The sequence below is a fragment of the Ruditapes philippinarum genome, unplaced genomic scaffold, assembly GCF_026571515.1.
Source record: "Ruditapes philippinarum isolate M1 unplaced genomic scaffold, ASM2657151v2 ctg369_1_1_1_1, whole genome shotgun sequence".
Taxonomy (NCBI): Eukaryota; Metazoa; Mollusca; class Bivalvia; order Venerida; family Veneridae; genus Ruditapes; species Ruditapes philippinarum.
Genome location: NW_026855620.1, coordinates 131,703 through 145,602, shown reverse-complemented (window position 1 = coordinate 145,602; position 13,900 = coordinate 131,703). Strand labels below are relative to the sequence as shown.

The window sequence follows — 13,900 nt, the reverse complement described above, 5'->3', positions numbered from 1 at the left end:
GTGGCAATATCCTCTATGTATTATAGTTTTCATTAATTTTTGTACACTTTAGCTAATATTTGATATCATATAGGTTAAGAAAACTGTCATTTGTGAGGAAATTGGTTATTTATACATGACAACCGGTAAGGTGGAGCGAGATTTGACCAAAAATATGTGTAAAAAGCTGATGTAGAAACGTATGTATATTTTGTATACTATGCTCCATCGAATCTTGAAATTTTATGTTTTGTATTTTATTTTGAATTAAGTTAAACACTTTTTAGGGTTATTGCATTATCTATCTCAGATACATAAAACGCGACAGAACGATGGCTAACTGTCATCAATGAATCTTTTATTTGTTTTGATCTTGGTTTGGGTATATCGTCGCAACAACAGTTTAAAAGTCATATCGCAACTTAGTGGAGGAAGACTGGCGTACTGTAGTCCTGTCATCATTCTACTTTGTTTAAACATATCTATTCAAGCAGATTGCGAAACTAGTTCTTTCCACTTAAATTTAACTGTCATACTTATTTTGTCACTTCAAGATGAGATTATCATATAGTTAAAAAAATGACTTTATTTATGGCAATAAAACACTACCTGAATATAAAATAACTGTCACCTTCTTGTTTTATATATTTAAATATTTATGTGACTCGAGAGGGTAATTAGTTCCTCAAGTGATGTTTATGATAAAACTGAGTACTGTGGTACTGTTATCATTGTACGGTAATTAGGCCAATAAGTGTGAAGCACTGTCACCATCGCACTATAACACTGTCATATGTGTACTTTATCACTGTCATCATCGAACTATAGCATTGTCATCATCGTACCGAAGCACTGTCATGATCGCACTGTAGCACTGTCAACAGCATACTACAACACTGTCATCATCGTACTATACCACTGTCATGCCCGTACTATACCACCGTCAACAGTATCATAACACTGTCATCATCGTACTATACCACTGTCATCATCGTATTATTCGCTGTCGATAGAATCTTAACACAGCCATCATCGCACTGTAGCAGTATTATCATCATACTAAAACAGACATTACTATTACAATAAAGCACTTAAACAGACTATCCTTTTATTTTGTTAACGGTGACGTCAATAACGTTTTTTTATGTTACTTTACTCATATTCCTCCTGAAGATATTGCAAAACCAGTAGAGGTATGAAGTCTAATAGATTAATCATAGGTTTGCTATTATATTTTAACTATATATATTGTGAGTGAAAGCTAAAATAGTACGTACAAATGTATAAATGTTTTCCATGTTTCTTCATTTTTAAGAAATTTTAACCTTATTCCAGAACTTTTTTCATCATACTTTTGAGGACATTTTAACCTAGATCGTAAATACGTACGATACATAGTAATTCCCTGTGCACACGTCTTAAATTTGTTTATTATTGGCATAAAAACTTGGTTCTGCGACAAAGCATGTTTATATCAAAAACGTTTTGCAGTAAATACAAAAAAACATCTTAAAGGACCGTTTCAAGACTTTGATCTTATGTTGTTTTTTATACTGACATGGTAAAATTATTTACATCTTGAGGAATGACAATAGCCTTTGTGGCGTTATCGTTAAGGGACCATCCAAGAGTAAATGTTTAGTGTCCAAGTAATAATAATAAAGCTTTTCATCTTGTCATATTTGTTTTCATTCATATGATAACAGTCCCGTGAATGGAAAATATCATGGATTTCGACCTTAAAGGTAGTTAGTCTTTTAAAATAACTCACCTCAGCTTGTCATTTATTGGTAACATAAAATAACTCGCCCATTTCTACGAGTAGCTATATGATTGTAGGTGTAATGTTTTAAACGAACAAATTATCTCATTCTTGTGTTGAAAAACAAATACCCAGAATAATATTTCGGATTAAATAGAACATCAAAGGACTCACTTATAGTATTCATTATTTTAATAGCAAATACTATTTCTAGACCCCTTATATAAAGTCCTTAATATACCAAATAAATAAAATTATTATATTGTTTAAGAACACATGATCATATTTTTTAATCTAATATAAATCAACAAAATATTATGCTAAAAGACTCAGTCAATAAGCCTAAAATATAATTTGTAGGTGTCTAGAATTTGTCTCAAGCGATTAAATAATACCGGCGAACAGTCAAATGAAAAAATAGATAAATACAGAATCCCTAAAGAAAGCCCAACACGACAAAATTGAAAATGTTGCAAGATCGGTTTGATTGAGCCTGTTCATGGACGGTATTGGAAAGTGCAAGTTACCGTCCACACCCCCTAGCACCGGCTAAAGCAAAATTCAACATTTAAACATGAAATATTAAAATTTTGAATTTAGAAACATCCGCAGATGTGTTCATACGGCGGTTATCATGGAACCTTCAATGTGTCACTTTCTTGCCATTCCATGAAACGCGGCGTATGGTCTCCAAGTAATAAAAAGCCTACGGTAAGGAATCTAAAGATTATATATCAATATAAAACCTAACATACATAATATAAAAATTGTTCTACCATAGCCGTTATAACAATGTTTTCAGGATGAAGTTTAATATTTTTCGTTGAGATTGTTATATCTTTGTTATTTAGAGCAATGACAAAATGGTGCATTCCCGTAAACGCCTTTCGTATAATAGATTCATATAAAAAACCAATGTAGTCAGGTTGTCTGATTGTCCATCCGTTAATTCCTTCGTCACGATGTGTATAAGGTAATTTTATGAGAATTTTAGTTTGGTCCATTTTTTCTAATTTTTCTAAATAATACCGCAACGCAAGAACATTTGCTATGAAAAATTGAATACGTTCTATTTGTAAATGTGAATAAATGTGAAGTATAACTATACGTTTGCTTGTATTTTTGAAATCCTTTACTTGTTCAGGTAACGTTTTTGAAAAGTAGCTACTCATATTTGATACCCCACCAGCAACAGCTGGTATATTGTGAGGTATATAAATAATCCATATATTATATTGTAAGCAATATGCTTCATATCTTGTGTGCCATCGTTCGCCAGACATGCGTTTAAGTGTACAACCTAAAGATAGATTTGAGGATTGCAGGTAAGCTAACCACTGCAAACTTGTTGAATCTCCCCATAGGTAGACAGTTGTATTTCGAAGACATTCTCCTACATTTCTTATTTTTCCTGTAGAGACAAATGTAGAACACTATAAATGTATTAATATATTTGCAAATAATAAGTAAAGTGATAGAAAAATGAAAGAAGCGGTATTTTTGTTTAAGTGATTCATATTTTCTTGTAAATTAATGAATAAAATTATGTGCTTTCATAAGCTACAGTTAAACACAATGGCTTAAAATTTGATTAAAAGCATATTTTTACGCCCGAATAATATCAAAAATGCGCGAACACATGTATATTGTACTTTAACCTTGTAATTATTAATCTGCTGACATTTTATATTTGGTCATTATTTAGTTGTTGTGAATATAATATTTTCCATGTTTTCACTACAAAATGTGCGACCATACAGGGTAACACTCAAATTATTTTATTGGAAATTTAAAAGGTGAGTTATTGTTCCCTTTTTTGTAACAATTTTGCGTAAAAGTTCACAGAAATCTCTGATAAAGACAACAAAAATGCTTACTGGTAAACTATATTGGCATAACATATTACCTTCACAATGTGTTAGTATCCACTTTCCTTGGTGAAAGTAACCTGTTGATTGTTTCATGAACCATAGTTTGCTTCGATTGTAAGTATGACAAGGTTGCATTTCATCGTTTGGTTGCTTGTGAGCCCTTTTGGATGCTTCAACTCTTATATTAATTATATCTCCTACTCTATACTGATCCCTTGAGTTAAAAATTTATATATTTTACTGCCCTAAAACAGTTTAATTTTCGTTGTTATTTTATAAAAAAAAATTATACTCAGAATAAGTTGTTAATTTTGCTACGTCGAAATATTTATGATATTTGCGAATTGATATTTTTTCGCAAATGTTTGTTTGCCTTTATGCCGAAATAAATCTATCTATCTGTCTGTCTGTCTGTCTGTCTGTCTGTCTGTCTGTCTGTCTGTCTGTCTCTCTCTCTCTCTCTCTCTCTCTCTCTCTCTCTCTCTCTATCTATCTATCTATCTATCTATCTATCTATCTATCGATCGATCGATCGCTTCTGCCAAACCTTTTTGAAAACACGTTTTTATTATACAGATTCTTACATGAATAAGTTTGACTATTTGGATACTGAGATAAAATTTTCTCATTGCTGTTTGTTTAAGTTTTGTTTAAGAAAATCACAAATGTTTTGATGAAACAATATAAGTGTTGACAACACAATAGGTAATTTATATAACAAAGGAATGTTTCAAAATATCACAAATGAATGTGTGATCAGGTCAATTATAAAACTAAAAATGTATTTTCAGACAATTATATAAATAATAAAGGTATAAACAACTTAATAGAACGATTACAATAACGGCATATTATTAATATGTACTTGCTTGATTAATAATATCCCAAAAACTGTATTGATTCAAGAAATTATATTATCACAAATATTTCCGCATTTTTACGCATAAATGTTCACTTATATAGCAATCGCTGTGATAAATCAAAAGTAATATTTGAATTGAATAATAAAATGAAGATAAATTAAAGTGTTTGCGCAGCAAAAAAACGATTCATGTTTTATTTATTTGAATTAAAAAGCTGATGTAGAAACGTATGTATATTTTGTATACTATGCTCTATCAAATCTTGAAGGTTTATTGTTCCTATAAATATTGGAATTTGTTTACAATATATGGAAATATACCTAAACATACCTTAAATGATTCTTTAAAAATGAATATGTTTCGTCCAAGAGATATGAAAATATGCATCGATTCAAAATGATATAATATAAACAAATGATTTTGTGACTGAAAATGACTTTATGACGCAATGGAATGTTAATTGCAAGACGTCTTTTGAATGCATTTCTTCCTGAAAAATAACTGATCTTGCAGTTTGGAGACTTTAGATTTCTACAGTACAATCAATTTTGTAAATATTTATTTACATAAGTAAATACTTAAAAAGATCATAAATGTATTATTCCAGGTTAAGAAAAGGTTCAAATAAGAAAAATAAAATAATAACTTTTTATCAACACTGATATGTGTATATTAATTCATAATTTGCAGCATAAATTCTAAATGAAAAGTCCAAAGACTCGGATGTGGGAAACCTTGTCACTTCATTATTTAGTGAAACCACCATGAATCGCAAAGATTTGCTACTTATGAACATCCTAATTACTAGCAGAGAAATCCTGGTATTTGTATCTAGAATTGTTCGTTTAAGATCACGGACGTTGAAGTGATAGATATGAAATTAGTTTGAAAGATACGGTGATACGATGAAAAATGTACATCAACAGGCTGGTCAATCTCGATGACTACTGTGCCTTCATTGAGCCATTCAGAGGCTGCATTTATAAACATCACTTTGCCTTGTTGATCTTTGTTCTTGTACTTTTTTTTAGCTCGTACACGCCTTGTCTGTCTGCATCTTATTCATTAAACGTTGTGACATTATACGAGATCTACAACATCTGGGCAAGTTCACAGAAATGTGTTCATAGGGCGTGATATTGTCGATTTATTGGATTGCAACACCGAGCAACATCTAAGGCTGACATGCCTAACTTTGGCATTCAGAAAGCTCTTTTACGTTCATCTTTATCCCATCCAAGTATTTTGTTGAAAATATGTTAATGTTTTGTTTGTTTAGGCTTAACATTCTAGGTGTTTGTGTGTTTTTAGAATAACTAAAGTAAATCGATCTTGCAGCACAGGTTGCGCGTAAAACATGTTGCAAGTGATTTCCGTCAATCTTAATATTTTCTGACTTGCAAACTGGTTGTTACAAATAAACAGTCGGGTGGCTATGACTATCACAGGATACAAATTTGTAGCAAATAACTAGAGACAATAAATCATTAATAGATTGAACATATTATGTGAGAAAAACTTACTGAAATGATTTCAATCAATATTTATTTGTAATTCTTTGATGTCGTTCAGCTCCAAGTTTTTGGTTATTTTCGGTATTCTTAATTTAATGGCATACCTTGTTGAAAACTGATTGAATACCCTTACGACATGTTGCCTGCGTAAAAATGTTTGATCCATATCATCTAGTTCCACATTGATACACATTTGAAAGACATTTTTTAAAAATAAAACCACAATATACATGCTCAAATGTTGCTGCGTTACCAGGCGATTAGTTTGTTTTCAGTAGTTTGGTTTTTCAAAAGCCGTCTATTCAAATGCTGAATCAAACCAACTGAATCAAACCAATATTGAAACATTCAATAGTGCGCTAAGCGTTTGTTTTTGTTTGTTTTTGTTGTTGTTGCACTGTTACATTAGTGTTGATTTGTTTTATGAGGTTTTAACAAAATCATCAGAAAAATCAATTAAGTACAATACCTTTGTTTTACTTTTTAAGTTGAATTTTTCATTTATATTTTTCTTCTGTGTAAGCATAAATATTTCGTAAACTGAATGTGCAGAATAAATCAAACATTACGATTCAGATGAAAGGTATTTTATCACATTAAGATAAACCTTTATTTACAATATATTTATTGCTAACACGATTACTAGTTCTCAAACGGTTCACCCGTAGTCAGTAGGTAAAAATCACCGCAACGTCAATATTTTGACATGACGTAAATTTTTTTTATAGTTTCATAGCGGTTCTATACATATTTTGAGAAAAGAAAAATAAATATCAAAAATACATTGAAAGCATTTAATTATAAGAAATTGAAAAATCATTTCTTTATAAGGTAATTTCATTATTGTGTAAAACTATGTTTCCATACAGAAAAAAACACAAAAGAGCTTGTGTTTTTTTATATGCAAAAAAAAATAAATTAAAAAGTATAAGAGTTTTTCCCTCACAAGCAAAATCACGAAGCACAAAGCAAGTCTTAAAAGCGTAGCAATGCCAACAGAGCACCAAGTTGAGACAACGCAAGAAGTCCAGACAGCCAGACTGGTCTTGTAAGTATAAGAGGTCTTAAGAAAGCAGCAATGCTAGAAGTAGCAGCAAGTCCCAAATGGTGCATTATGTCTAGGAAGCGAAAAAACACTTCCCACACATAATTACACAATCGAATCAAAACTAACTTATCCCTTTGTTAACAAGCAGTACCATAGCACACAAATAGTATATAATAGAATAGTAAACTACTCAGAGAAATTATATTCCAGAATGAACATGAAAATAATTTTCTTGAAAGAAGATGAATGAAAAATTATAAAAACATCAAATAAACAAAATTGTTAGAAATAAAAGTGACAAGAGTAAGTATCGAACCCACGACCTAAAATTATCATTCCTGTACCTATTAAGCTATTCAGGAAATAGATACTAAGCAAAAATATAATAAAGCCTATATAGATAAGAGACAGGAGATGGAATGCATTCAAATCAATGTTTCTTTAATGACGTAGACATGTTTTTGAAGCAGAGACTGCAAAAGGTCATGCACGACCGTAGTTAATTAGCAAAGCAATGTTATTTTGCAGAGGCATATGATGGTAGACATAATTTTCAAAAATATCAAGGTATTTTCAACGACTGACAAAGGTGAAACACAAATGCGATGGAATATTACTCATGAAAGACGAGGACGGCACAAGACAGACGGTCGTTTTAAGCAACGATTAGTTTGGACTTTAGAATGAGAGCACTCAATTCAATGTTTCTTTATTGATGTAGACATGGTCTTGAAGCAGATCGTAGTCAATGAGCAAGCCATGATATTTTGCAGATGCACATAGTTAAAGACATAATCCTCAAATGTGCTTTTAACGGGTGACAAAGGCGAAACACCAGAGCGACGGAATATGACTACCGATAAAAAGGATGCGCATGATGAAGTGAAAGATTGGTTCAAATGTGGCAAAAAGGTCTGTCTTTCAAGAAAGAAAGCACGTTTGGAAGGAGGTCTGCTTCTGAGTGGAGGAAGTCTTAGAGAAGGTCTGCCTACTTGTTACAAAATTCAGTCAAGCAGTTGTCCGCTAGCCTTAAAGGAGGTCTGCTTTCAAGGACAAATGTAAGTCTAAGAGCAAGTATCATGTCCGGTATCAACGCAATTCTTGCAGGTGATTAGCGTTCAAATATAAAACATGGATTTAAAAGGGTCCGCTTTACACAATTAAGCAACACCGTAAATTGCAGTCCAAGAAGTACAGCAAGTCAAAACTGTGCAATACCTTTAAGAAACGCGGTAGTTTAGTAGCTAGTTAAGAAATTGTGGCAAGTCATAGAAGCGCTGCATGTCAATAAAAATGCAATTTAGCAGATATAAGAAGCACAGCAAGAGCAAGGATATTTCCATTGGCAAAAATCTGGATTTTATATATGCGTTTCACCAGTATAAATCGATAAACTATCTAAAAACATCTTTCGTTCCCAAGGATAAAAGGAAAAAGGAATATACATGATATTCCATAACATTCTATAATATTTACCTTTTTACAAGACGAAGTTCACATTCATTAAGGCCTTCTAAATAGCCAACCCAATTACGTTCGTATTTCTTTAAGTCATTACACGACAAAGTTCTGTCGACAGGTTTCAGACAATACCAAGGCATTGTTTTATTCCAATAAGAAAAATTGCACAAATCTGAACCTTTTTTGTCTCTTTCAAATACGTACTTGTCTGAATGACATTGCGCTGATTCGGATGTATTAAAAGATTCGAATATTGCACGTATATCTTTAAAATGCTGTAAAATTAAACAAATATAATCACTAAATTAACAAAATAGAGAAAAACAGAATCCCTAAAGAAAGCAAGAAAATGATATAACCATCATATTAAGACGTATCTATATAGTAAACATGCTTATTTTTATATATCTTAAAGGCTGAACTCAATAACTGATGTTTTTAGCTTAATTAAACATTCTGGACATCTATTGTTAACTATAGAAAATCAGATATTTTTATTAAAAATGGCATATGAAAAATTTAGCATTTAACTAATTTACACTTAGTACAGTAAGAACAGGTCTCAAGTAATTCGTTTTACTCTTTTGTCATTAATACTTTTATTTGCACATTCATGTTTTATAACATATTACCCAATGATGTCTTCTGCGAATCATTGCTGAAAGAATCTCTTTTGGATATAATAACTCTATTTCAACTTTAGCTTGTCCTGCCCATAGTGCGTTGTGCCTAATTGTATACGATCCATTTTTATGATCTAGTACCTCTCCATTGGCATAAGCTTTTAAATTATCATTATAAAGTCTTGTTCTAAGATAGTCCCCGCCCTTTGTTTTCATGTTTCCGTAACCATCAAACATTATTAATTTAATATCAATGCTATCGCCGACCGCAATTTTGTGTTGTTCTGAAAGAGTGCAAATTTTAAATGAGAATTTTTGTAATACAAGTTATTTCGAAGAATAAAATGTGCACATAAATTCCAACTGAAAATGCTATTTGTAAAGTTTACGGATAATTCAGTTTGCTTGAAAACAATCTAGTTACAATTAAGGCTTATAGCAAATGCAGGATCTGTCTAAAACAGGTTGAAGTTATTGTTTGAAAATGTTATGTAATAATCTTGCGCGGACATACCTATTTGTTTGTATTCCTTTGTTTTGTTTGTCACGTTTTGTCATATTTTGGTGGTCTATCCAACAGAGGCTATGCAGGATAACTAACCAATAATTACAAATTTCTACGCTAGTGACCATCTAATAATCTTACATGATTGTTTAAATCAGCGTTGAAAGACCAATGGCAATTAGACGGAAATTAACTGCCTCCGAGAAATTCAGTTTTGCCAAAATTGAAACCTTGATTTCTAATGCAATACACCCTTATCTTAAGCAAATTTGTGAACAATTGCACTCTTTGGAATGGCTTAAGGTTTAATGATTCCACTTTGCCGAAGAATATTGTAAAATATTTTTATTTCCCTGAGTCAATTTGTTAAAGTTGGTTGTAAAATTAAATAACAAATATGCTATTAAAAGTTTTCACAACACTCAGTCAAAATGAATAAGCTGTTCTTTATGAGCAGAAACGTAAAACTTGTTTCTTTTTTGTTTACTTCGACTCTGTCCCGAAAAATACACCAAACGTTAATTGAGGTTACTCGTACGGAAAACTTCAAGCTAAAATAATTACTTTTGTGTCCGTTTCTGGATCAAAACTTACACAAGGTAGGACGTGTGAAATAAAACCTAAATTTAAATCCATAAGAGAAAAGACTTAAATCTTAAGATTACAAACAAGTATTGTCTTTTGTATGATTTGATGTTATTTTGACACTATTGCAAGTCAATCACATGTAATATTGTTTTGCTTTTGTTTTACATTGCAATCAAGTGAACCTCCATGCATATCCAAGCACGAAAGGGCGTTTGAGTTGAATCGCCGACATTCAATATGCTCATGCCAGTATTCCGCAATGAAGGGTAGGTAATTGTAAGTCAATGACCTGAACACAAGTGACACAGATGCCCCTTAATTGTATAAGTTTAGCAGGGAAAAGTCAGATTACTTACAGACACTCTCCACAAAAGTATTAGCTTAAGTGTTATTTTGCTCATAGCTTAAACTCGACTAACGTCACAAAACGATAATGTCAGGTATTTCTTTTTCAATTGGGTAAGTTGTCTGCCAACACATGATGTGTCAGTTATATGTAGTTTGACAGCAGCTTATCTTCAGCTTTTGTATTGCTTAACAATGAACGACTTCTTCGAAAAAGTAATATAAAGGAAAAGTATCTGATAAAATAAGATACTAAAGAGCTTCTATACCCCTTAATATATTAAATGGAGTTGAGATGAAAGTAGCACCATGTGTTAATAATACAAAACCAGCCAAAGGGAAAAAAGTTCGTAAATATCAATTATTGTTCTTTAACTTTGAGGTTCATCGGATGACTGAAGTTTTAATAAAATATGTCTAATTAAGTCTATCAAATTCAAAAATATAACTGAGATATGATTATTATGTTTGGGTTTCCTTCGTTCACAAATGATTCGTCTTAAGTGAATAATTATCTTTAACGATTACCTCCTTTCCATCTAAGACGGAATATCAGACGGAATACAACGTATAAACTCTTTGTCCTTATTATAATCAGGACCGAAGGTCACAATAAACTCCTTACCTTTAAATGCTTTTGTTCTATTTATTCTAAAATGGATGAAGACAAATTTGTAACTTAAAAAGTGACATTTCATTTTCATAAAATCTGTGTAAGGATAAATAAAATGATGTTCTTAAAATATAATATTACACAATTGTAAATGTTGGTCTATGTATATACATTATATAAGGTTAACTATTAGTTTTAAAATTTTCTATATAACTGAAATACTTACTCGAGTGTCCCTAAAATACCTAGTGTGGCCTAATTATTTCAATAATGAACTTGATATAATTCATCAATGGATTTCATGAAAAGTATCAGTAAATTATCTTAACTTTTTATGAAACGTCATCTAATATGAGATCCGTTTATAATATTACCATGACTCTATTACAAAATCAACAAGGACTGCGTTTAAAGGTTCTTGTAAGAACAAAACAAAGCTGACAAACTGTTATGCAAAATGATCAAGTACCTTTTTTAGGGTTATGCACTATCATCATTATATACTTCTCTTATTATTTAACAGAGGAAACATGAAACTTGTTCATGTATATTCCGATCTTTCTTTTGTGAGCTTCTATTTATTTTCTGAGGAAATATAAATAAAACCCCATTATACTGATTCATCGATGCTTATATGAATGCTTCTCCATGCCTTATTAGTTGTAATTCACATTCTATAACGTCATCAAATGAAAATGTACAAAAAACCAAGTCGTCAACTAAGTAAGCAACAAAAATCTATTGTGTGACAAATAACTTTTAGACGATATCAACAAATCATTCTTAAGTTTACCCATTGTCGTATGGATTTTATAAAACTTACTTTTGCTAAATATAAATTATGAGATCTCTGAAATTACCTTCATTGCAAATAATGTATAATAATACTACCAGGATAATATTCATAAAAAACATGCATAAATAACACTAACCTTTTATTTCAATTGTTGATTTAGATGGGTCTGCTGCTAGTAAATGGTCCTGACATTGAGATGCAAGCAGATCTTGCACATTAAATTCTTTATACACTTCGTTTTGAATACTTTTAATTTTTTCAGTCCTTTAATGAAAGCAAAATTAAGTGTTTACAATAAAGGGTATATTAGAACGTGAATATAGCGTATACATTACAATAATATAAATACTCTTCTCTTTTCCGCTTTCGGAACGGAGCAAAACATACTTAGTAAGAGTATTCCTTTATATTCAAAGTAAATGTCTTAATATTTGTTTTGAGCCGATATATATATATATAAGAAACCTTGAAGTAACCAAGGCCAATTTAACATTTGCAAATTGACTGTTGCGATAAGTGCAATAAAAAAGTATGAAGCTGGTCAATTTCCATCTTTTTTATCATGTAAATGAAACTAATCACATAACTCATACAACTTCAAAAGTTTCAAGAAAAAAGTTAACTTACCAGCCGCTTTGCGTATCTGATTTTTCTCTGACTTTATATTTAAGAAATGATAAGTTTTTCCAAATTGTCTCGACAAAGGTTATTGTCATACATAATATCATGAGAGCATACGATATCAAGAAAAACATTCTAAAAAAGAAAAAGAAGGAATTTAATATTATAAACAAATTGCTAGTAATTACATTTATTCTACAATCAAACATTTTGGATTATTTAAATACAACAAACTGCTACCTTTGCAACCGGATCAACATATTGTCCATTATATCAAAGCAGGCATCAATACTGTTTCTATTACTTCACTGAATATAAACATAAATAATTTCACGTGCTATTGTATTATACCTTGTATACGGTTTACATAAGAATCGAATGTGTAGCAACTGTGATAAGCTTGATACATAGCTAACTTCTCTAAAAGTTAGTTCCATATAAACGTGCAATAATTGTCTTGGCATTGATTTGTTTAGTAGATTATAATTATTGTTTTGATCCATCAAGCTGTCGCTTATACTGAATGTTAAAAACAAATATGACACCGGGTAAATTCGAGTTTTTTTTTAAAATTTGTCTATGACATGCGATTGACGTGCATGTTTAATGATAAAATGCTTATCAGTGCTCGCTGTATCAGAATTTGCCTAACATATTCATTTAGGGCTTAATGCACTGATTGAATAAATAAGTTTGATTTGATTAAAACTGGTTTTGTTTTTAATTTATTTTTGAATTAAGTATTTAATATACATACTATCTTATATTATCGAAATTAAAACTGACCATTGTCTGTAAGATTTTTTTGACCAACTTTGATATAAATAAAGTAAATATTGGTAACAACAAAAAAAAAAAAAAACATTATTGGCATATGTTTTTGTTATGTTGGGTGAAGTGTATGCTTCAGAATATTTTGCCAATTTTTATTGTTCAATATATGGTGCTTGTAACGGTATGCAACAAAATAAACACGACAAAAGCATGAACGTTGAGGTTTTGAATTTGCAACCCAGAAAAAAATTGTTTCCAGAAATCACCAATATACGATTACAATTAACTTGGCAATTTGTGTTATTTTAATTTTCATCAAAAATCAACCTTTACAGCATTTCACATAAAAAAATTGCAAATTGATCTGGTGTCAAAACTTAAGGTTGCTGACTTAAACATATAACTTGATATTCCTCATTTCGGAAATTATAAATTGCACCACTTGACGTAGTAATTGCACTTCAAAAAATACACTAATATACGGAAATATACGGTATCGTATTTTTAATATATACTGGCGTGTACGGAATTTATTTG

The 13,900-nt window shown here is 30.9% G+C and overlaps 1 protein-coding gene across 2 annotated transcripts; it reads right to left on the bottom strand.

Moving 5' to 3' along the window:
* Positions 1-213: 213 nt before the first annotated feature.
* On the bottom strand, positions 214-13,126 carry LOC132743912 (NXPE family member 2-like). Of its 2 annotated transcripts, none has more exons than XM_060732502.1 (7): positions 12,941-13,126; positions 12,596-12,724; positions 12,105-12,232; positions 9,131-9,405; positions 8,514-8,773; positions 3,648-3,826; positions 214-3,152 (listed from the first exon to the last, which is right to left on the bottom strand). In XM_060732502.1, exons 1-7 carry the CDS (start codon positions 13,090-13,092, stop codon positions 2,488-2,490), a joined length of 1,788 nt encoding a protein of 595 aa, XP_060588485.1. In that variant the 5' UTR covers positions 13,093-13,126; the 3' UTR covers positions 214-2,487. The 2 variants fall into 2 exon arrangements, with proteins under 2 accessions (XP_060588485.1, XP_060588486.1); XM_060732503.1 differs by having other exon boundaries at positions 12,830-12,946.
* Positions 13,127-13,900: the final 774 nt, after the last annotated feature.